The sequence below is a fragment of the Pongo pygmaeus genome, chromosome 1 (genome assembly GCF_028885625.2).
Source record: "Pongo pygmaeus isolate AG05252 chromosome 1, NHGRI_mPonPyg2-v2.0_pri, whole genome shotgun sequence".
Classification (NCBI taxonomy): Eukaryota; Metazoa; Chordata; class Mammalia; order Primates; family Hominidae; genus Pongo; species Pongo pygmaeus.
The window spans coordinates 141262399-141287591 of NC_072373.2; the positions used below are offsets into that span (position 1 = coordinate 141262399).

A 25193-nucleotide genomic window follows, 5' to 3' on the forward strand; every position below is an offset into this window, starting at 1 on the left:
TGCCCACGCTGGAGTGCAATGGCGCAATCTCAGCTCACTACAACCTCTGCCTCCCGGGTTCAAGTGATTCTCCTGCCTCAGCCTCCCGAGTAGCTGAGGTTACAGGCACCCACCACCACACATGGCTAATTTTTGTATTTTTAGTAGAGATGGGGTTTTGCCATGTTGGCTAGGCTGGTCTCGAACTCCTGACCTCAGGTGATCCACCCATCTTGGCCTCCCAAAGTGCTGAGATTACAGTCGTGAGCCACCGTGCCTGGCCCAATGTTTAGAATTTAAAATGCAAGTGTGATTGCTGGTATGCTGGCAATTTTCTAGACGAAGCAGGTCAGTTACACAAGGCAAGGGCATGCTGTTAGATAATTTCAAACTCTAGGAGCAACAATATTCTAGATGGAGTAAAACTACCACCAAAAAAAGCTGCGCAGTACGAGCTGAGATAGGTACTGTCCCAACTTGTGCTTCGGTTTGTCTTATTATGAATTGAATCTAGAATCAAAGAGAAAACTGCGTGGTAGACTTAAAGAATCTGTGTGTCTTATCTGAAGTCTAAGATCTAAAAGTAAACAGAAAAGGTAAGAGACACTGCATCAGCCTTATGTGTGGTAGAAAGCAACAAATTAAAACATGTATTGCAATTGAAAAAAGAACAGTACACATCTATCATAAAATAATTAGCACAAAGAATGCTGAGCTTCTCAAAGTGTTCGCTGAGGAGCCCTGGGGTGCCAAAGAGTATTTTCACTTTTCATAGGGAACACAGCGACATCTATGGGACACTGTGAGAACTACTAGCGCAAGGTAGTTCATAGTTTCAACATTAGAATATTCCATATTCCTTCTGGTGATGTCATATCTTTGCTAAGGTGGGTTTTCAACAATAACAAAAAGCAACTTCCTATGAAGAATCACTGTGGAAGAAGACATGAGAGTGCAGTTATCTTTATGATCCCAAGATGTGGGAAGTTATATAGTGTACAACAGGCAGACATGTCCCATTAGTTAATTGTAATTATGTACTAATGGAATAAAAATATTATGTTTTCTCTCAGTATTTGTATTTTTCAAAAACTCTTGTTTTAAGACTTAAATACTAACTAGTAAGCACTTCTTAATAAATGAAACTGTTGGGTATTTCTTTAGGTCTAGGGACATACTGCAGAAACATTACAAGGACACTGAGGACACTGAACTGAGAAAGTCTGGAAACTTTGATAGAAGTAATGGAGAGCTGGGCTCCACTGCTGAAATGAAAAGGGCAAAAGAAGAAAATGAGAACCAGGCTCCACTGCCAAAAAGAAAAGAAAGGTCAAAAAAGCTTTCTGTTGCAACTAAAAAAGAGAATAAACTCAATACCTGGAAAATTCAAGAGCTGAGGAAAGATGAGATTTCTGCAAACGTGTACACGAGAGATGATACTCACTGGTTTTCAATGTGCTTCTGAGGACAACATAGGCTTTGGAAATTTATCAGTTAGGGTCCTAGCAGCATGCAGATAGTACACTGAAAGAGTTTAACTAAAGAGAGTTTTTTAAATTGGCTACTTATGGAGATGTGATTAAAGTTAAACCAACAAGGAATGAAAAGAATCTGACAAGCAACAGTAGAAATCCATTATCACTCTTAGCCTGAAGCGGCAAGAGGAACTTAAATCATTGCCAGAATCTGATTTAGACTAAATCTTAAAAAAGGAACTATCCAACAGGAGTTGGTGGCCACAGATGAACGCTGTTGTGAAAAGCAAGGCAAGGCAAGGAAGGAGAAAGGGAAATACACACTGCAACTTTCCTTTCCTCCTGGCTCTTGGATCTCCTAACAGTGTCTCTCATTCTAAATAAGAGCCAAGTAATTCGAGTAAACTTTGTATTCATCAGCCCATAAAGAGGGTAGGACAGGGAAGGAAGGAGACTGGAATCCACTGGGGAAAAACAGAAAACCACCACCTTAAGAAACAATAATATGTTTTCAGTTCAGCAGTCCAATGAGAGTGATTCTCCAGCTGGAACAAATGTGACAAAAAGAGGGAAACTTTGGGATCATATGGGAGGATGAGAAATACAGAGAGAACAGTAGGAGACAGAGATAATGGAGAATATTAAGGCCATGATCTTGGCAGGAAAAGTCGGCCTGCTATAGATGTGGGTTACTGCCTCTGCTCCCTTTATACGAAAGACAAAAACTACTATGATAGAAACTACTATGCTCTATCAACTATGCACAACTGCTTCCTATGTCAATCCACATCATATACAAAGTTCCAAAGACTCCTAATTATTCCAAACCTATTGTATACTTTTCTGCCTCCATGTCTTTACATATATAGTTTCTATTTCTAATCTTATATCTTATTCTCCAACTCAAACCTATATTGTTATATAAGATTTTCCTTCTATTCTTTCCCCCACACCAGTCCAAATTCTCCTCATCAAGGGCAAGTTAAACATCCATCTCTTCTATAAAGGCATCCTTTAAATCCAGCTCACATTTTTTCCCCAAGGTTTTTTGAATGCAGCTATCTTTTTATGTATCCTTGTAGGAACTTATGTTCTCAAATCTGAGGACTCATGGTTGTCATCATTCTGGAAGTTACTGGCTATTATTCCTTCAGACGTGGCCTCTGCCCCATTCCTTCTAATCCCTCCTTCTGGAACTCCACTCCATGTGTTAAGTCATTCTTAGTTTATCCTTCATGTCTCTTAATCTTTCTTTCATGTTTTTTATCTCTTAATCTTTTTGTGTTGTATTCTGGGCAACTTCTTTAGCACTTTCAGGCCACTAACTCTCTCTTCTTTTCTTTAACATATCCTCTTAGTTTTCCATTTCAGAAGTTATATTTCCTATTTTTTAGTTCTACTTGGTTCTCTTTGTCATCAGCACCAACAATTTATCAATAATAGTCAATAATGTTTCATCTCCACATTTCCCCCATAATTATTTGAAGCAAATTTCAGACATCTATAATTTCATTTTATTTATTTATTTTAGAATTCTGCTTAGTCTTTTTGGCTCATCACCCATCCTTTGCTCATGTTTTCAAACTCTTCTATTCTTTAAATACTATAATCAATTAAATATTTAAACACAAACTTTAAAATATTTTATATTATATATTTAACAATCCCATTATCTGCTTCTGCTTGGTCATGGTGGCTATATCCTCATGTATTTTAAAATTTTGTATACAAGCTCATGTTGGTAGAAGTATTATTCCCTAAGCTTCTGAAATACAATTTAATAGTTTTTTATTTTGTCTCAAACAATTTATTTTTAACCTACCAGGCCTTAGGGTCCTTTATGGAAGGAATACCTCTGGTGCTTTTGCATTTCTTTTTAAAAATTCTTCTTAAAATTTCATTAATTTTTAAAATTGTTTTCTTTTTTGTGTGCATTTATAGAATAGAGATGAGGTCTTGCTGTGTTGCCGCGGCTAGTCTCAAACCATTCTCCCACGTCAGCCTCCCAAAGTGCTGGGATTACAGGCATGAGCCACTGTGCCTGGTCTCTATTACATTTCTCACAGTGCTAAATGGAGGCCTTGAGTATTAATTTACAGATCAGAGAGGTCAGAAAAAGCTAAAATGCCTATATTATGTTGTAGAGCAGTGATTTCCTAATAACAAGTGAGGCACAGAGAATTAAATCAGATTTAGTTGTGCGGAGCAAGATGAGAGTAGGTAAGGAAGACATTCTCTCTTTTTTTTTTTTTGAGACGGAGTCTCTGTCGCCAGGCTGGAGTGCAGTGGCGCAATCTCCGCTCACTGCAACTTCTGCCTCCCAGATTCAAGAGATTCTCCTGCCTCAGCCTCCTGAGTAGCTGGGACTACAGGTGCGCACCACCACACCCAGCTAATTTTTGTATATTTAGTAGAGACAGGGTTTCACCATGTTGGCAAGGATGGTCTTGATCTCTTGACCTCGTGATCCGCCTGCCTCAGCCTCCCAAAGTGCCAGGATTATAGGCATGAGCCACCGCGCCCGGCAGACATTTTCTTTCTTTTTTTTTTAAGATAGAGTTTTGCTCTTGTTGCCCAGGCTGGAGTGCAATGGTGCAATCTCAGCTCACCGCAACCTCCGCCTCCCAGGTTCACGTGATTCTCCTGCCTCAGCCTCCTGAGTAGCTGGGATTACAGGTGCTCGCCACCACACACAGCTTATTTTTGTATTTTTAGTAGAGATGGGGTTTCGCCATGTTGGCCAGGCTGGTCTTGAACTCCTGACCTCAGGTGATCCACCCACCTCAGCCTCTCAAAGTGCTGGGATTACAGGCGTGAGGCACTGTGCCTGGCCCTGACATTTTCAAATTTATACCTGCCCTCCCTTCTCAGATTCTGACCTGTGTCTATTTGGGAATCACTGTATTGACTAGAGTGTGTGGTATTCTTTGGGTACGCTACAGCAAAAAAAAAAAAAAAGGTTGAGCAAAGCTCCTTTTCAGTTTTAATTATTTTCATTCATCCCATTAATACTTAGTGAATATGTACACTAAGTGTCTTCTGTGATAGAAATACAAAGATAAGTAACATATGGTCCTGCTCTCAAATAGTTCATAGTTTTGCTTTGGAAGACAGAAATTTTGGGAGACAGAAATGTAGATCAATACTGGCAATACAGTGGCATATACAATATGCACAATGACACAAAACAGAGAGCTGACCAATTTTTTTGTAAGGGAAAGGTAGTAGGAAGACCAAAAAATATTATAATTGCTCAAATTGGGTTTTGAGAGCTATATCTAAAGATTAAAGGAGAGGACAAAGTCATCAGAGGGTAAAAAACATACAAAGGTAAGGAAGTATATAGTACATCATAGGGATAGGAAACAGTTTCATATAGTTAAAGCCTAGAATATAAGTAGAAATGCTGTGAGAAATAAGAATGAAAACATGGGCAGAGATAAGTCATGAGGAGCTTAGCATGACTTGGAGTAGAATTTGGTCTTTAACTTGTAAGTTACAGGCCGGTACTAAAGGGTTTTGGTGTAAGGAGGGGTACGGATTGGATCACATCAGGCAGTACAGGCTGAGTATCCCTAACCTGAAAAGCTCCAAAATCTGAAACTTTCTGAGCACAAATATGACAAAGAAAGGCAATGCTCATTGGAGGATTTGGGATTTCAAATTTTTCAGATGCTCAGTCAGTTTGCATTTTTAAATGCAAAGATTCTAAGATCTGAAAAAAAATTTGGAATCTAAAATACTTCTGGTCCCAAGTATTTCAGATAAAGGATATTCAACCTGTATAGTTGCTAAAAAGAAAAGCACTGGGATCAAACTGCCTTGCGTATGCATGCACACTCAATAAATGTAGAACAAAAAGGTTAAATCTTAATCCCACACCACTTAGTAGTTCTGTGACCGTGAGCAAGTTATTTAACTTTGCTGGGTCTCAGATTGCTCACCTGTAAAATATGCATTAATAGTATCAACCTTGCAGCGCTGTGTGAGAATTAAAGGAGTTAATACAACTCCAGTACATAAGTCAATCTCAATATGTTGCCTTTTATTACTACTGTGATATGCAATGAAGAAAATCTACACTGCCGAAAGGACAGACTAGAAACAGAGACAAGTTTGCTAACTCTGATGAAGAACAAAAGCCTTGGCTTCAGACAGACTTGACTTTGGTGAGAGATGCTTGTGTTGATTACTGGCTGCACCACTTTCTAGCTGTGTGGCCTGAGAAAAGTAACTGAAACTCTTGGAACCTCAGTACTCTCTAAAATATAAATAATTGTATATATAGCATAAGATTATTGTGAGGATTAAATTAGACACTATACATAAGGTTTTTTGTTCATAACCTATAACGGCAGTAGAAACTTAAGTTTAACATATGGGAGGGTGAGGAAGAACAGATTCTGAACACAACTTATTTTTCAAGAATCTTGTCTGTGAAAGAAAGACCTATCAACAGAGCTAGGACGAAGCAAAACAAAAATTTTTAATGGGAGGAATGTGAGTATATCCAACAAGAATAAGATATCAGAAGAAAGAAGTGGTTAAAAATATAGGTGCTAATAGGGCTAACTTATGAAACAAGGCTATAGGAGACTAGAAAGAATGGAAGCTAGAGGGCAACTTGAATGATCATAGACTCTAAACAAGAAAGAGAGAGACTTCGTTCTCTGAAACCAAGGAGGAAGATACAAAAAAATTAGCAGGTGATAGGAGAAAGCTGAGGTCTAATGGTCTTAAATCTAATCTATAAAACAAAAGCAAAGGAGTCTGACGTGGGGTAGAAGACTTGAAGAGACAGGCAAAAGAAAAGCTGCTGGTAATGAAATAAAAATGTAAAATGTGGGATAACTTTTACAAGCCTAGCTAAGATTGAAAACTAAAATTCGCAGTAGTAAATGTGATCATTCAGGATATAGAGCAGAAAAGCAGCATTCAGGATATAGAGCAGAGAAGCAGAATAGAAATGATTTGCTACTGGGAGTTTCCACAGCAGGTAGTTATAAAGATAAGGTCAAAGGATGCTGTGGTAATATCAGTAAAGAAATGCTTCAGAGTAACATTGGTTTTAGGGTAAATAGAGAAGAAAATTAAGTTTGGAAGGGGCTGATAGCATGAAAATATCCTGAAGAATCAAGGAAATGGAAATATTTGATCAAATATCTAGCTTTGTGATAATAAAAAAAAGAGCTAGAAGAAAAACAATAACAAGAGCTATCGTTTACTGAATACCATTATGTACGAGGTATTATCCTAGGTGCATTAATTAATTAGCTAATTAATGAAAGGGTTTCACTCTGTTGCCCAGCCTGGAATGCAGTGGCATGGTCTCAGCTCACTGCTGTATTCAACTCCCGGGCTCAAGTAATCTTGCCTCAGTCTCCCCAGTAGCTAGGACTACATACAGGCTTGTGCCCCACACTTGGCTAATTATTCTAGGTGCTTTGTGTAGTTTATCATTCAGGAGAACAAGAGAATTGGTGAAAGGCTGGCATATTGATTTTTTTTTTTTTTTTTTTTGGAGATAGAATTTCGCTCTTGTTGCCCAGGCAGGAGTGCAATGGCATGATCTCGGCTCACCGCAACCTCCGCCTCTCAGGTTCAAGTGATTCTCCTGCCTCAGCTTCCAAAGTAGCTGGGACTACAGGCATGTGCCACCACGCCTGGCTAATTCTGTATTTTTAGTAGACATGGGGTTTCTCCATGTTCGTCAGGCTGGTCTTGAACTCCCAACCTCAGGTGATCTCCCCGCCTCAGCCTCCCAAAGTGCTGGGATTACAGGCATGAGCCACTGTACCCAATAGGTATACGAATTTAAGATTTCAATTTGTGTAGCACAATTCATTTAAAATGACAAAGGAGTAAAGGTATACCAGAGTTCAGGAGTTCAAAGAAGTTTAAATAGTGGTATATTATATGGGTTGTTTACATACACAGTCCACCCTCTGTATCTGTGGGTTCCGTATCTGTGGGTTCCCTATCTGTGGATTAAACTAACCATGACTGAAAATATTTGGGGAATAAAAGGATAGTTGTATTTATACTGAATATGTAGACTTTTTTTTTCTTGTCAATATTCCCTAAACAACACAGTATAATAATTTATATAGCATTTACATTGCACTAGGTATTATAATTACTCTAGAGATGATTTAAAGTACACAGGAGGATGTGTGTGGGTTATATGCAAATACACCATTTTATATAAAGGACTTGAGCATCCACGGATTTTGGTATGGGGAGAGGGAGTCCTGAAATCATTCCCCATGGATACCAAGGGATGACTGTATGCAGATATTTTAAATCCCTCATAATGATGGCAAATGTTGGAAGGAAGAATAAAAGTCATCCTTAATGAATATCAGAGAGTACCTGATGTTCAAGAAATAACAGAAACAAAAAAGAAAAAAAAGTAGGCAATTCTATACTGTTGACCTATGAACAATACAAGTTTGAAATGTACAGGTCGACTTATATGCGGATTTTTTTTCAATAAATATACTGGAACCTTTTCCAGAAATGTGCAACAGTTTGAAAAATCTGCAGATGAATCACATAGCATAGAAATATCAAAAACATTACAACAAAGATATGTCATGAATGCATATATGTAGATACTAGTCTATTTTATCATTCACTACCATAAAATACACAAATCTATTACAAAAAGTTAAAATTTATCAAACTTACACACAAACACTTACAGACCATACATGGCACCATTTATAGTCAAGAGAAATATAAACAAACATCAAGATGCAATATTAAATCATAACTGCATAAAATTAACTGTAGTACTGTACTACTATAGTAATTTTGTAGCCACCTCCTAATGCTCTTATGGTGAGCTCAAGTGTCAACAGTATCCATTTAAAACACTATGTAAATCTATTTCTGCCTGAGCAGTTCATCTCCCCAGTAAATTGCATATGGCAGTAAAAGTGATCTGCCTCAGTTCTTGCATATTTTTCATGGTATTTAATGCAATACCATAAACCCTGAATAATACTATGGAACTCTTACAAAGTACCACTAGTGATGCTGGAAGTGCTCCCAAGAAGGAGAGAAAAATCATGACATTACAAGAAGAAGTTGAACTGCTTGAGATGTATCCTATATATTGAGGTTTGCAGTTGTAGCTTCTGCCATTTCAATATAAATGAATCCAGAATAAGAACCATCGTAAAAGAAGAAAAGGAAATTTCTGAAGCTGCTGCTGTGGCTAAGCCAGCAGGCACAAAAACCTTGTATTTTTTGCAAAATAGACTATCTATGTTATCAATAAAGCTTCTGGTCCACAGTAGACTATTAGTATTTAAGTTCTGGGGGAGTCAAAAGTGTTATGTGGATTTTCGAGTACATGGGTTGGAAATGTGGGCTTGTGCTCCCTAGCCCCTGCGTTGCTCAAGGGTCAACTATACAGCTCATAGTCTCAAAGAAGTCATATAGCCCCAGAGGAATATATGACATGTTATTTATTTATTTATTTATTTATTTTTTGAGACGGAGTCTCACTCTGTTGCCTAGGCTGAAGTCCAGTGGCACGATCTTGGCTCACTGCAACCTCTGCCTCCCAGGTTCAAGCAATTCTCCTGCCTCAGCCTCCCGAGTAGCTGGGTTACAGGCATGCGTCACTATGCCCAGGTAATTTTGTATTTTTAGTAGAGACGGGGTTTCTCTATATTGGTCAGGCTGGTCTTGAACTCCCGACCTCGGGTGATCCGCCCGCCTCGGCCTCCCAAAGTGCTGGGATTACAGGCGTGAGCCAACGCACCCGGCCGACATGTTATTTTTAACAGCGGTGGAATCTGGAAGCAGCAAAGGAGGGGTAAAAAAGGTAAGTGTTACAGCTTTGTTACAAGTTAAAAAACAGTATCTCAGATTAAACAATATCCCCAATGTCAGACAGTTCATAACATGTAAAAAATTAAAAGTATCTTTGTATTCCTACTCTTGTTCTGCTATATTATAATGCTTTACTCCCCATTAAAAAATCTGTGACCAGGTGTGGTGGCTGCATGCATTTTTATCCTTTTCTAGGGAGAAAGCATCTTTCTCACTGCCATGGTTGCTATGAGAAATAATTTCCCCATTTTCCCTAAATATCTGGATAGGTCTTTACCTCAATATTCTTATTCAAACCTCAGAATCTGTTATCTGATAGGAGACTCTGGAAGACAAACTGGACATGAGGAACATAGCCCATTCCTTCTTTTCTGTTGAAAGCCAGGCTGTTCAATGGAAGTAGTTTGCTCTTTTCCTCCCTGCTTTAAATTTTACATAGATCGGGGCCTACAGTGATCCAAGAGACTGGACATAACCCCACTCTTGCTGCATACCCAGCCATACTCTCAAAAAACAGCTTATTTTTTCAGTAACATGGATGATATTTTATTTTCCATTAGTCATTTCTTTGTTTCTCTCAACTAGTTCAAAACCTGGGCAACTCCACACACACAGCTTTTTTTTTATTTTTATTATTTTTTGAGACAGAGTTTCACTCTGTTGCTCAGTGCAGTGGTGCAATTTCAGCTCACTGCAACCTCTGCCCTCTGGGTTTAAGCAATTCGCATGCCTCAGCCTCCTGGGTTAGCTGGGATTACTAGTACCCACCACCATGCCCGGCTAACTTTTGGATTTTCAGTAGAGACAGGGTTTCATCATGTTGGTCAGGCTGGTCTCAAACACCTGACCAAGTGATCTGCCCACTTCGGCCTCCCGAAGTGCTGGGTTTACAGGCATGAGCCACCACACCTGGCTCACACACAGCTTTAAACTGGTTACTTTAGTGTGTCTCATTCTTAAGAAAGCCATGGATTGCCACACATTTGCCCAAATATACAATATGATAAACAGAGATCTTAAAAGAGACCTCAGAAGTAGTAGAGACAATTCAAGAAGAAAATTTAAAGCTGATATTCTCAGTTTTAAGAGATATTATCTCCATGAGAGAAAAACAGGGTGTTGTTTTTCAAAAACTAAACAACAAAAATGAACTTCTAAAAATTAAAAATATGACATCAAATGTAAATTTTTCAGTTGTAAAAAATTTCCTAGAAAGTGGAACAAAAAGACAGAGAAACCACAGACAAAAGAAAATCACAGGATCAATCTAAGAAGTTTAACTACCAAGAGAAAACACTAAAAATGGACATGAGAAAATTATCAAATAAATAACTCAAGGAAATTTATTGGATCTGAAACAAATAAGCTTTCAAACTGAAAGTGCCACACGATATCCACCAAAAAGAATGAAAGATACCCAAGTAAGATACACTACTGTGAAATTTCAGAATCCCGGGGAAAAAAAAAAGAAAATCTTAAAAGTGTTTAGAGATCTAGCAGATCTAACAGATCATGATTAAATATTAAAAATCAAGGGGGAGACAGAATTCTCGACTGTAATACTGAGGCTAAATAATAATTACACAACTCAAAATTAATGAAAGTAATTTCCAACCTATTAGGTTGGTGCAAAAGTTATCACAGTTTTTGCAATCAAAAGTAATGGCAAAACCGCTATTATTTTTGTACCAACCTAAAAGAATTCTATACTCCAAGTATGATAGTAGAATATACATATTTCCAGACATATATGATCTCTAAAACTTTATTTCATTCACCCTTTTCTCAGCATGAAAATGAAGGATATGATTCACCAGCATGAGGAGGTAAAGCAAGAAGATGGAGTGATCCAAGACTCAAGTGATCCAATGTAGAAGACAGTTCTCAAGATGATAGTAAAACAAAGTCTCAAGATGAAACCTGTGTAGCAGCTATATAAATTGGAGCAGAAAGATGTAAGGCCCCAGAAAGGATGTCTCTAATGGGGAAGAAATGCGGACTATTAGATAACCAAGCATACCTGCTTACATACAGTTGTTTTAGAGTCCTTCTGGAGCTTTTGGGGATAAATAATAGGTACGCAGAAAACTAAGCAAAACAAAACAAAGAGGTATTTAGTGGCCCTAAGGGGAGGAAAAGGTATTAAAAAGGAAATATAATCACCGTACAGAACATGGTTCATCTATGGACAATCTTTATAGTTATAATAAACACTAGATTACTGATTTAACATAATTATTTGGGAGAATGAGAATAGGAGTGTGGTGGTTTAAAAGTTAAATTCCAATCTTCTTTCATGTAGTGTGAGTCAAAAATTTCTGAAAATTAGAAACCAATAAATGAAAAAGTCCCTTGGGTTCTTATAATCTTATTTTGTTATTATTATTATTATGAGATGGAGTCTTGCTCTGTCGCCCAGGCTGGAGTGCAGTGGCATGATCACAGCTCACTGCAACCTCTGCCTCTGGGGTTCAAGCAGAGCCTCAGCCTCAGCCTCCCAAGTAGCTGGGATTACAGGCATCTGCCACTGCACCCAGCTAATTTTTGTATTTTTAATAGAGTTTCACTATGTTGGTCAGGATGGTCTTGAACTCCTGAACTCAGGAGATCTGCCCGCCTTGGCCTCCCCAAAGTGCTGGGATTACAAGCATGAGCTACTGCACACAGCTAACTTCTTATAATCTTGTGATTTACCTTACCTTGCCGTTTCACTTCTGTCATCATACTGTCATACCAGTAACTACAATCCTTTCACAATCTCAACTGTCTGCATCCTTCTCTCTGAACATTATCTCCTAACATTCTAGTTCACTCTCTCTGAGACTTCAGCATCCACTGATATGACAATCCCACTGTTAGTCCCAATCCGTGAATCCTACCACCTTTTTACTTGTCCTAACTGCTTCGATACTCAGTTTCCCTCCTTTCCCAGTGATCCGTCGACATTTTCTATAGTTCTGCTCTTAACAACACTGAAATCTGTTAAAATTGTTCTAAGCTTTGGTTCTAAGGACAGGGCTCTTCTCTGTTTCTAATATTGATAAAGAACTTCTACTACTATGTTAGTAACATTATTCTAAAGGAAAGGTGCAAGGGAAAGAGTTAACAGGTCTTAGTGTAACATTTTGTCTTTTATTTCAATCTCTCATGGGAGCTTGATTAAGCTTTTTATAACAGGAAGGCTGAGGGAATTCAGGAAAAATGAAAAATTGCATAGCTACAAGAAAATATAAAAGAGTAACCTGACAGAAAAGAAAGAACACAGAGCTGGTAGTAAGTAGACTTCATTAAGAATCCTGGATTAGGCCAGGCACGGTGGTTCACGAGTGTAATCCCAGCACTTTGGGAGGCCAAGGTGGGCGGATCACCTGAGGTCGGGAGTTCAAGACCAGCCTGACTAACATGGAGAAACCCCATCTCTACTAAAAATACAAAATTAGACAGGAGTGGTGGTGCATGCCTGTAATCCCAGCTACTCAGGAGGCTGAGGCAGGAGAATTGCTTGAACCTGGGAGGCAGAAGTTGCAATGAGCCGAGATGGCGCCACTGCACTCCAGCCTGGGCAACAAGAGAAACTCCATCTCAAGAAAGAAAAATAAAAAAAAAAAATCCTGGATTATACCCTAGGCTAGTTATTTAGCCTGAGGGCCATAATTTCCTTAGTTTGTAAAATGGAGCTAAATTATACCAACAATTTAAAAACGTTTTTTCTAATAGCAAAATCCAAATGATATTTTACATAAAATTCCAAAACAACAACAAAAAAGACTGTGTTGCATCCTGAGACAATTCTGCAGAACACTGAAGCTCCACAGAACATAATTTGAATTTTTCTAGACCATTCTAGATCTAGATCATTTCTAGAATTATCCTACAAGTCTAAAAAGAACTATGAATTTTTTATCTTGAAATGAAACAGTATAGACAACTTAGTTCCAGAATGCCATAGAAGACAAAGTTGACATATGAGGCAAAATGCTGGAAACAAACATGTCAGTTTAAAGCAACATTTTCTATAAATTTTTTCTTTTTTTACTAAGGCCGCTTGCAATGTTTCCATCTATGTTTTAATAAACATTTTTTATAGTCTATAAATATAAGGGATAAAAGAATAGAAAGCACATGAAAATGTAAAATATACTATGTAAACAGAAGGAGCTATTTTAATAGGGAATGTGGTCTCTGCCAAGGAAAAGTTTATAATCAAATTAGGGATAAGAAACATGCCTATCAAGAACCTAGAGGATCTGCTTAACATGCACTGTGTCTTCCAAGTTTTAAAAGGAGCATTATTCCAAAGTGGGAAAAATGCCTGATGCCATTGAGGCGAAAAACATTTTAGGTGAAGATTACAATGGTAGGTAAAGAACAAACAACAGTTATCGCAGTCTTTTATTGTTCTAAGCTTGTAGTTTAGGTAATTTAAAACCATATTATCTCTTCCAGGCACTCTTCATCTTCTGCTGTTTCCTCCTCTGTGCTACTGTTATCTTTCTATCTCATTCAAATCACCAGAGGGAAAAAGAGCATCCATTTAAAAGTTAAGACACTGAAGGTCTAGTACCAGTCCTGAAATTTACTGGTATGTAACTAACCTGGATCTTGGTTTCCTCAACTACAAAATAATGGCAATATTCTAAATTACTTGTAATTTCTCTTTTCAGTATAAAACTTTATTAACAATAACCTTGTTATAAGAAAAATCTCCTAGCTAGTCATTTTCCCTCTAATAACAATTCTTTAAGTTTCATTTTGATATTACTCGGTAATTACCTTAAATAGGCTCGAAATGAAAGGAAATGACATTCAACCAGATAGTTCTCCATTCTCAAATCCCCTTTCATTATATTCAAATTCACAGCCATACTTCAAACCCCGGGTTAAAAGAAAGAATACCCATGAATGGCTTAAATGTACCAGGCAATGCAAGGTATTTTACACACACTACTCTCGGTTTTTCATCCTAACAGTTCTGTGAGTATTACATTCTTACCTCCACTTTAGAGACTGCAAAACATTGAATGCTTTAAAAATGTTTTGGTGATTACTGTTCTAGCCTCTACTTTTAAAATTGGGAAAGAATTAAAATTGAATGCTTTCCCAGTTTTAAAAGTAGCGGCTTAGAACAGTAATCACCAAAACATTTTGAGAGCACACATAGTTAAGCATTGTAAATCTGCTTTCATTAACATAATTAATTTTTAGAATAACATATATACCATCAACCTAAATACCAAATAATAAAAAAGTTTAGTATCTTTCTTAGTTTTTAGATAAAATTACGATTACATTTTAATATTTTCCTCTCACAACCCAATGAATGGATTTGAATCTAAAAGTTATCTCTATGGATTTAAATCTACTGTGGACCAAGTTAACTTCTGTTGGGTTCTATGGCCACAGACTGAATTCTAGCTATTCAAATTATTCTTGAAAGACACAAACACACAGAAGGCTGGGTGACCAAGCCTAATAGCTCATTTCAAATATAGCTCGAGTAAGATAACCTACACATGGTGAGCCAGAAGAATCGCCTTAATTGTTAGCGCACTAAGATCACCAATATGCTTCAATATTACACCTTACTGATCTTTAAGTTTGCTATGAATGAAACATTTCCAAATTACTACACAAATGAAAGATCCTACAGCAATCTGATATTCATCTCTATATTAAGGTAGATTTATGCATAACTCATTGAATAAGAAATGTAAAAAAAAAAATCTAAGTTCTATTTTTATATTCTTAAGAATACAACTTGTTGAAGCCTTCTAAAAAATATAACTCAAATTTAAAATGAATTATAATTAAAATTCAAGTAAAATGTTAGTCCTCTTACCCTGTCCAGTTCCAGTGTAAACTTCTGGTCCCATGACTGATTGGAAATGGGTTTCCAGCTAGTTTGGCCAACCACAGTATTATCGAGCTTCAAAACAGCACAGACATCATCTGTAATTAAAATTTACAAACTTGCTTAAAAACTTTAAACCTTTATAAAAAACAGAAGTATTGCTGCTTAATTAGCAATAAAAGTCTTAAGACCCTTTGAAAATAAAAGTTTTTCATAATCAATATTAAAACTTTTGAATCTTAAATGGCTAGTTTTACATATACATACACTCCTACTAGACACTCCCAAATTGTTTGACAAAAACACAAATAGTGACTGCTATCTCTTTTGTTTACATTGGCATGTGACTGAAAGAACAGATTAATAGTAGTTGTTTGCCACACTGTGTTTATGTGAATATCAATCAGTTTTTCTTTCTATATCTGATATTTATAGAGCTTGTTTCCTTAAACAATTCTTTATTTTCTTGTTTTTCTTAAAGCCTCTCTCTATACACAGGAAAGCACAGGAAAATTCACTTTTGTATTCTACGGTAGGTTGAACTGTCACATGCTTTTCCTCCCAGTTTTACATCTACATATAGTTTATGCTTATACTTCAGAATTTCTCCCCAGTGCTTTCCAAACCTCTTGCATTTTACTCTCCTCAAACCAACCCCTACCATCCCCCATCTCAGTGGACTACCAGGCTACTATCTCAGTAAACACGTCTGGATCAGCAGTTAGATTACCAAAATTTCAATGTTACTATTAAAGTGTCACTAAACCATTAAAAGAATCAAGGCTGGAGATGGTGGCTCACACCTATAATCCCAGCACTTTGGGAGGCTGAGGTGGAAGGACAGCTAGAGCCCCTGAGTTCGAGACCAGCCTGGGCAACACAGTGAGACTCTGTCTCTAGAAAAAAAAATTAGCCAGGCATGGTGGCATATGCCTATAGTCCCAACTACTTAGGATGCTGAGGTAGGAGGATCCTTAAACCCAGGAGGTTGAGGCTGCAGTGAGACATGACTGTACCACTGCACCCAGCCTGGGCAACAGAGCAAAACGCTGTCTCAAAAAATAAAGAAAAAAGAATCAAGATATGATTCTATAAGAAGGACCAGTCTCATAGCTTCTGTATACCTTCAGTTTGGCATAAGAGTGATGCTCAATATTTCATTCTTCCAAAAGAACTAATGTTATTTGTCATTCAGTTTTCTAATATATCTTCAACAAAACAGAATTTGTTGCCTGTTTCCTGACATCACAGGTTTTAATATTTTTTAATTATAAAAACCATAATTTTAAAGTGTTTTGTCCAACTTGAACACTTCATAAATCCCTTGTATAAGCACTTTAGTTTGTTACATGATTTTTAAAAATATGGTTACTGAACTGGACAAGTCATCGGTTTTTAGAAGATTTCGACTACTTCCGCTTTTACTTTTACTCGTTCTGCTCATGAAAGATGATCTGGTTTCACTTGGACTCCAACCAGGCAGTGCAACTGATGTTGCTTTTGACCGTCCAGGGACATTCTCTAGGATATCTTGGCAGCCCATAAGACGAACTTCCAAAGTACCTGTTGGCAAACATAAATATCAAATAAGAACATCAATCCTTAATCTATGGAATCCTTAATCTAAATCTCTTACCTATTCAAAAAAAGAAAAAAAAAATCTGGTAACAAAAACTCTTCTCCCAGAGGATCTGTGAGGTAGCTATCACCTTTCCTATTTTAATTAGAGAAACCATTACAAATTCTTTAGACAACTATAAGAAATTTTACAGAAAAGAACAGCACCTCCTGGCTGGGCACGGTAGCTCTCTCGCCTGTAATCCTAGCACTTTGGGTGGACTGCCTGAATTTAGGAGTTTGAGACCAGCCTGGGCAACACGGCAAGACCCTGTCTCTACTAAAAATACAAAAAATTAGCTGGGCGAGGTGGTGTGCGCCTGTAATTCCAGCTACCCGGGAGGCTGGGGCACAAGAATTGCTTGAACCCAAGAGGCAGAGGTTGCAGTGAGCTGAGATAGTGCCACTGCATTCCACCAAGACTCTCTCTCCAAAAAAAAAAGGAACAGTATCTCCCAAAAGTTGTCTGTATATAGGGCATAAAACAAAACAAGTTACATAAACTATGTTGGTAGAGATATGGGAGGAGAAACATAAAGCTAAATAATATGCCACTAAAATGGCACATGAAAATTGGAAATAAGGAAATCTCACTATGTGAATAGCAACTATGTTTAATAGTTATGTAGTTAACACAGAAAAGAACTTTACAGGGTTTTTGTATAACTAAATAAATTTGTGTTCTATTTGATGTAAAATGACATGAGCTTTCCATTCTGTTAGTTTAATTAGCCAAAAAATTATGGGTTGTAATTAAACATAAAATAACTTCAATTTATTTAGGCAAATAAATACTAAAGGTGTTCAAAATGAAAATAAAGAACTATGAGTTAGGTCCTCTGGATATATGGCTTTGTCATTATTTGGGCTAGACACAGTATACTAGAATTTAAATAATGCTTCTGTATTAACATTTTAGATACTGTACAATGAATAACATTTTAGGAGGAATATTTCTGGTAAAAGTTGTCCCATTAATTTAAATAACTACTTAATTTTACTTAAAGTTTTAAATTGTTTTTAATAACACTGAAGTACTTATATATTTCTATCCAAGTAGTAACAAACAAAGCTTCCCAATTCAAACTACCAAAAAAAGAAAATCAGACAAAATATATGAAAAAAAGGTTAAAGACACTGGACATCAGGCAATGAAGAATAGTGATCCCTGAGAGATGGGAAACAAATTAGATAAGCCCTAAGATTGCTCCAGCTTACTGTCTTAAGAGTTTCTAGGACAAAGTGTAGGGAGGGGGAAACTCAGGCAGAGCCAAGTTGAAGAGACAGAAATGAGAGTACAAGGAAACCAAAGCAGCTAGAGTTCACAAGGCAGTTAAAGTTGTTCATAGAAAGAACTCCTGAGATGGTCAGAGGGTTTTCAAATATTCGTCAAAGTACTAATCAGCACCTGCCTATGAAGAAAATATCTGAGGCAGGGGAAAGAACCCACTGAAAAAGTTAGAAAGAACAATACTCAGTGCATATAGGTAGGAATAGTGTTTGTTACCACCAGCCAGGCTTGAAAATCTCAATTCATGAGGCACTGAAGAAAATATCCAGAAGAGTCTTGCCCCAGCAGTAGAGAATAATTACCCCTAAACTAAATGATGCTTGTTTCACATAACAAATCTTAAAAGCAGTACCCAAAAGGGCCATATTGTTTCCAAGTAACTGTGTCCTAGAACAAAGCTCAAGAATATTTATAGAAATATAAAAATATTCAGCATCCAACAAGGCAAAATTCACAATGTCTGCCATCTACTCAAAGATTACCAGGTGTACTTGCTTTCTATGGTTGCGTTACAAATTATTACAAGCTTAGTGGCTTAACTGACATAAATGTTAGGGTTAGAAGGCAAGGACATCAAAACAGTCAATCTACTGAAAATGTGGCACAGACACATGGAAGAAATGAAAAAGACCTAAACCAAATTTCTAGTGATTAAAAAATGGCAATATCTGAGATTAAAAAAAAAAAAATACACTGGATGGGACTGCAAGCAGATTAAACATTGCAAAAGAAAAGATTAGTGTCCTTGAAGACATAGCAAAGAAATGATCAAAAATAGAAGACACTAAAGAAAGACTTGAGAATAAAAAAACAGTGCATATATTAACTGTGAGTTTAACTTCAAGTGGCCATATATGTGTAGTTGAAATTCCTCATTAAGAGAGAGCAGAAAGAATCGGAGACACAAAATGTATTAGAAAAAAAAAATGGCCATGAATTCTCCACATTTGATGAAAACTATAAACTCAAGAAGTATCCAAGAAGTTCAATGAACACTAAACAAAGAAACAGAAGCAAGCCATACTAAAGCACACCATAATCCAATTTCTCAAAACGAGTCGTGAACAAGAAACACTAAAAGTAGCCAGAAAAAAACATGTTACGTAGAGAGGAACAAAGATTAAGATGGCAGGAGATCTCTCATGCAAAACAATGAAAGCAAGACCATACACTTAACATTTGTATAGTTTTTGTATGTCAATTATGCCTCAATAAAGCTGTCCTAAAAACTGGATTACTGATGATGGTGAAATAGGCATATACATTTACTAAAAAAATCATACTGTGTATGTTTAAAATGAGTGAATTCTATGGTATGTAAACTATACCTCAATAAGGCTATTAACGTTGGGAGGTGGAGTGTCAATAATGTTTTGCTAGACTGTGGAAATCTTATCTTACTGTACAGTGATAACACATTAAGTATATCATTTTGAGTTCAAAAAATTTGTTGTGTTTCTTATTTGTTTTGTTGTTGTTAAACTGGCAAATTTAGCTAACTTCCACTGTAAATGCTCAGCTGTAAAATGCATCCTGGGGAAACTGAAAACATCTGGCTACTACTTCAAACTATGGTAGCTTATTAAATATTTTAGTAATTTCAATACATCAGAACATGACAATGCTCAACACCTGCTTTCATTTAGGAAAAAAAATCTAGAGGGAGTTCTTTATTAAACATCTAGAAGTTTCTTTATGAGGTGACACAATTGCATATAAACACATTAGAAATAGCTTAAAACTACATTCATAAAGCACAATATGAAATTTTTAAAATAAGCAAATCCAAGAAGTAAATGTTGGTATCCAGAAATAATAACTATGAATTGCATTAGAACAAGTAAATGCTTTTAAAAATTTCTTTCAACTATCTGGAAAACTATTTTATACCTATTTCACTAATTCAGTATTTCATCGTGGTATCATTAGGCAACTTTTTCTAATTCTGCAGAAATATCCTCTTATAAAAAACTAGTAAATTTCTCAAAACGTGGAGAAAAAACAACAAAAAAACAATTATACCTTATTCAAAGTAGCAACACATTGGCAAATTTCAGTAGTATAATCATACAACCACAAAAGAAACTGGAGTATGAGACGAACCACAAATAATAGCATGCAGTGAAAAATTCAGAACAGCAAATGCTCTTACTATTCATCCATGTTCATCTTTCATCATGTGTAGTCTTCTCTTAATGTCAGTACTATTTCTCTCCTTAGTTACTTAAAATTTAGTTTATGGTCCAGTAGGAGCTTAAAAAATTTTTAAAAAATGACTTAAGAATCGTAAGATACTTCTTTTTAGGTTGGTGACTTATATAACTTTGAGTAAAGTTCAGTAATGGAATGAGGAACAGGAGAAGAAGGAACTGAAAAGAGGGAATAGGAGACTAGAATAGAAAAGGAAAAAAATATCCAGTCATTATCAGCTGAGTTTCTAAAATGTGATTTTATTACTTTTCTAGAAATATTGTTATTCAAAATATTTGACAACCATATTTTAATCAATGAATCATTCAGAAATGCTAGAGTATCAACAATGTGTTCAGCATTGAGCCAAAAGGTGGTGAAACTTAGTAGACAATAAGTACAGTCCTTGCCTGAAGTACAGTCCCTGCCTAATTGTCAGATACTATTTACCAAGTACTTGTTGAATGTATCAAATATCCTGTGCTGGAGGCTAGGATTATATGTAGGTAGATGACAAGGTCTTTGCTCTTTACAGGTCTATATTCCAGTTTTGATCTAAAAATACATATAAGAAGATGAATACTAAGGCAAAGACATTTAAGCAGGGTAGGGGAGGCACTGGGCACAAACCAGTTTGTGACAGAATATTCACGATAGGAGTTACACAAATATGACTGGAAAGATAAACAGTTATCAATATGAAAGAATTAGATCAGAGGTTCCCAAGCTTTCTTAGTTCATGGTGCCCTAATGTTTTATTAAACTATTTTTTAACTGTGTCCCTAGGCCAAAAGATATACCTATAGTTCTGTTTATTAAACAGTTAGGTCCAAACATAGGATATGATTGCTTTCCTAACAAATTAATAGCTATTTGAAAAAAAATACATATAACTAAAAGAAAAAGTATGTTCATTTCATTCTTAAACAAGCAAGATTACTTCCTTTTGGGCACTGTATAACTCTAAAGCTTTGGAATCAGTTTGGAAACTACCACACTGATTTCCTATTCCACACTGATTTCACACAGCACTTTAAAAAAACCCAAATCACAGCAATTGAGGAAAACCCAGCTTCATAAATACACAACATCACTGAAAGGAATGTAGCTCCACCTAACCCTGACACTGTAACTACCTTGAGCTAGTAGTCTGAATGGTGACTATAGGAAGTGCAGATAACACTGTGCATCCCTCAAAAACAAAATATCCTGATGTGGCCCTGTGAATTCACTTTGGTATCCCAGGTTGCCTCAGATTTAAGCACTCAATTTGTGAACTGCACATTTAGACTGATCCTAATTAGTGGCAACAGCGAAGTTTAACTGTAAATTTGTCCTTCATGTTTTGATGTATAAGTTTGATACAGAATAAAACTGATTAATGATACTCTTTAACAACCGGAATGTGATAGTATGCTATGCAATATTGAAGAACACTTTCATAACCTCAAAAATTTTAAGGTTTGTTGGCATTAATATTCATAAGAAAATTAAAGGATTCTGGAAAGTCTGTGTAACAAAAATATGTCATATTCACATGGTCCATAAAAAAGAAGCCTTTGTAGGTGATGTCAGAGAAAATGATGGAGTAAGAAAGTCCTCTTGTGGTATAGATCAGATGGCATAGTATCTAGTATTTAGGATGGACATAATTGCAGAATAAAGTATATTCCTTTAATAAATCTGGCCTTGTGAAATTGTTTTTTAAAAAGATATATGTAATGAATCCTAAAAAAAAAAAAGTACAAAGTCTCTTCACAGAAACAGAAAAAGAAACTGACAGAAACTTTCAGAATTGAGTTTATCAGAACTCTGGAAAACATTCAAAGGTTTACTACAAATAAGCAAATGTTTAGTCAAAATCCAAAAAGCAAGGGACACTCCGGAGAGCTCTGTGGAGTTTTCACTTATCTTTGCCTCATCCCTCCCTTAACTCTCAATACCTTGGGGGCAGTATTGAAGATGGCAGCCTGCTGTAAGGAGGGAGCAGAGAAGATCTTTTTCTTAAATAATTGTGGTCACCTGCTTTGACCTGTCTGAGGGCTCCCTAAAATACTAACACGAACAGCTTGCCATTATTTCACGTAACTAGAAAATCTTTGGCTGGGCGCGGTGGCTCACACCTGTAATCCCAGCATTTTGGGAGATCAAGGCGGGTGGATCACGAGGTCAGGAGATCGAGACCATCCTGGCTAACATGGTGAAACCGCCCCCACCCCCTCTCTACTAAAAATACAAAAAATTAGCCGGGCGTGGTGGTGGGCGCCTGTAGTCCCAGCTACTCAGGAGGCTGAGGCAGGAGAATGGCGTGAATCCAGGAGGCGGAGCTTGCAGTGAGTGGAGATCACGCCACTGCACTCCAGCCTGGGCAACAGAGCGACACTCTGTCTCAAAAAATAAAGAGAAAATCTTTGAAGGCAGAGAAACAGCTAAGTGGAGGGCATCTGTCAAAAACAATGGAAGGCAAATGAACCAGTCTCCGCAAACTAAGGAAAAAGAGGATCAGTTGGGGTAAACAATAGAAAAGCCAAAGAAACTGGGAGGAAAAGCTAGCAGAGGAAATGCTTTGGAGAATAAAAGACTTTGCAATGCTTCTACATATTATTGGGAAACTAGAAGGCTAGGTGCAAGCAAGAGGCATCCTCGGAAGAGATCTGAGAACACCCTAAGCTCTCACCTATGGTTGACTCTCAAGCTCTGCACAAAGCAAATGCAGAGTTGCAAAGTGTCTGGGTGAGTGCTCAAGCACAGGGCCCAGCTGCAAAGACTGGGCAATCTTTTCTTCTTCAGGAATTAAAGGAAATGTCTGTTGAAACACCAGATGACCACTACATAGTAAACCAAAAAGTATCTGAGACAGGTCTCAATTTAGAAGTTTATTTTGCCAAGATTAAGGATATACATGACACAGCCTCAGGAGGTCCTGACAACACGTGCCCAAGGCGGTTGGGTTACAGCTTGGTTTTGTACATTTCAGGGAGACATGAGCCATCTATTAATACATGTAAAATGTACATTAGTTGGGTCCAGAAAAGATGGACAACTCAAAGTAGGGATTTTCAGGTCACAGGTGGATTCAAAGATCTGCTGACTGGCAATTGGTAGAAAGAGTTTATCTAAAGACCTGGAATCAATACAAGGGAGTATTGTAAGAGTGCTGTTAAGATAAGGGGTTGTGGAGACCCAGGTTCTCATTTTGTAGATGAAACCTCCAGATAGCAGGCTTCAGAAAGAAGAGACTGTAAATGTTTCTTATCTACTGAAAGAGTCTGTTCAGTCAGTCTTAAGGTCCCTGTTTTGATGTTAATGCTGGTCTGCAGTACCTGAATTCCAAAGGGAGGAAGGCATAATGAGGCATGTCCAAACCACCCATTCCCAGCAGGACCTGAACTAGTGTTTCAGGTTTACTTTAGAATGCCATTGGCTGAGAGGAGGGGTCCATTCATTTGGTTGGGTGGTTTAAAATTTTATTTTGGTCTACAATATATTAATGAAATAGACACCTCAGGGGTAATACATGAGAAAGAATAGTCTCTACAAAATAGATGATAAAAGTTACTAGGCAAACAACTACATTCAACATATAGCAGGAAAATGAAATCTTTGGAAAGAGTAAAATCTGATTTGTGAGTAAGTATACTAAGGAAAGGAAGTACTTGAATTATGAAGCAAGCACAGTAACAGAATATGGTCAGTTCACAGAAAAAAGAAATTAACAGAAACTGACCCTGGAGAAGTCAAGACATGTTGGACTTACTAAATTAAGATGCTCAAAAATCTAAAAGAAACCATGGACAAATATCTAGGGGAAACAAGAAAAGTGATGTGTCAACAAATAGAGAACATCAATATAGATTAAAAAAATTATAAGAAAGAACCAAACAGAAATTCTGGAATTGAAAAGTATAACAAAAATGAAAAAATTGGCTAGAGAGGTTCAATACAAGATTTGAGCAGGCAGAAGAAAAAGTGAGCCAATTTGAAGGTAGATCAATTGAACTTGTCTAGTCTTAAGAGCAGAAAGAAAAAATAATGAAGAAAATCAGAGTCTACGAGAAATATCATAAAGCACACCAACGTAGGCAAAAATCAAAGTCTCAGAAGGAGAAGAAAGAACATTAGAAGAAATGATTGGAAACTTCCCAAATCTGATGAAAGACAAGAACCTACACATCAAGCTCAAAGAATCTAAGTAGAATAAATTCAAAAAGATCCACTCTAAGACACATTATAATAAAACTGTGAAAAAACAAAGAAAATCTTGAAAGCAACAAGACAAAAATAATTCATCACTTACAAGGGATCCTCAGTAACATTAACAGTGGATTTCTCATCACAAAGCATAAAGGCATGGAGGAAGCAGGAGGACTTTTTTTTTTTTTTTTTTTTTTTTTTTTTAAGATGGAGTCTTACTCTGTCACCCAGGCTGGAGTGCAGTGGCATGATCTCGGCTCACTGCAACCTCCGCCTCCCGGGTTCAAACGATTCTCCTGCCTCAGCCTCCTGAGTTACTGGGATTACAGGCATGCGCCATCATGCCTGGCTAATTTTTGTATTCTTAGTACAGATGCGGTTTCACCATGCTGGCCGGGCTGGTCTCAAACTCCTGACCTCAAGTGATCCACCCGTCTCGGCCTCCTGAAGTGCTGGGATTATAGGTGTGAGCCACTGTGCCTAGTTGGACATTTTTTTAAGTGCTGGAAAAAAACAAAATTGCCAGCCAAGAATTCTATATATATAGCAAACTATCATTCAAAAAAAGAAAATAAAGAGATGTCTAGATAACAAAAGCTAAGGGAGGTAGACACTAGGAGACCGGCCCATAAGAAATGCTAAAGAAGCCTTTTAGATTGAAATGAAGGACGGGAGAGGTGACGGGCAGGGTGGGGGTGATGGCAGGGAGGGCAGGGAGGGGAGGGGGGAAGGGGGGGAGAGGGGAGGGGGG

At 37.1% G+C, this 25193-nt stretch overlaps 1 protein-coding gene across 3 annotated transcripts in view; it reads right to left on the reverse strand.

Annotated features, from left to right (window-relative positions):
• The window catches only part of PKN2 (protein kinase N2), a 153556-nt gene that overhangs the window by 34667 nt on the left and 93696 nt on the right, over positions 1 to 25193 (reverse strand). For all 3 annotated transcript variants that reach the window (XM_054477452.2, XM_063653103.1, XM_063653123.1), the window contains 2 exons: positions 16528 to 16713; positions 15139 to 15248 (listed from right to left, as the gene is read on the reverse strand). In XM_054477452.2, the coding sequence (XP_054333427.1) occupies positions 15139 to 15248; positions 16528 to 16713 (296 nt within the window). The remainder of the gene's footprint in view (positions 1 to 15138; positions 15249 to 16527; positions 16714 to 25193) is intronic.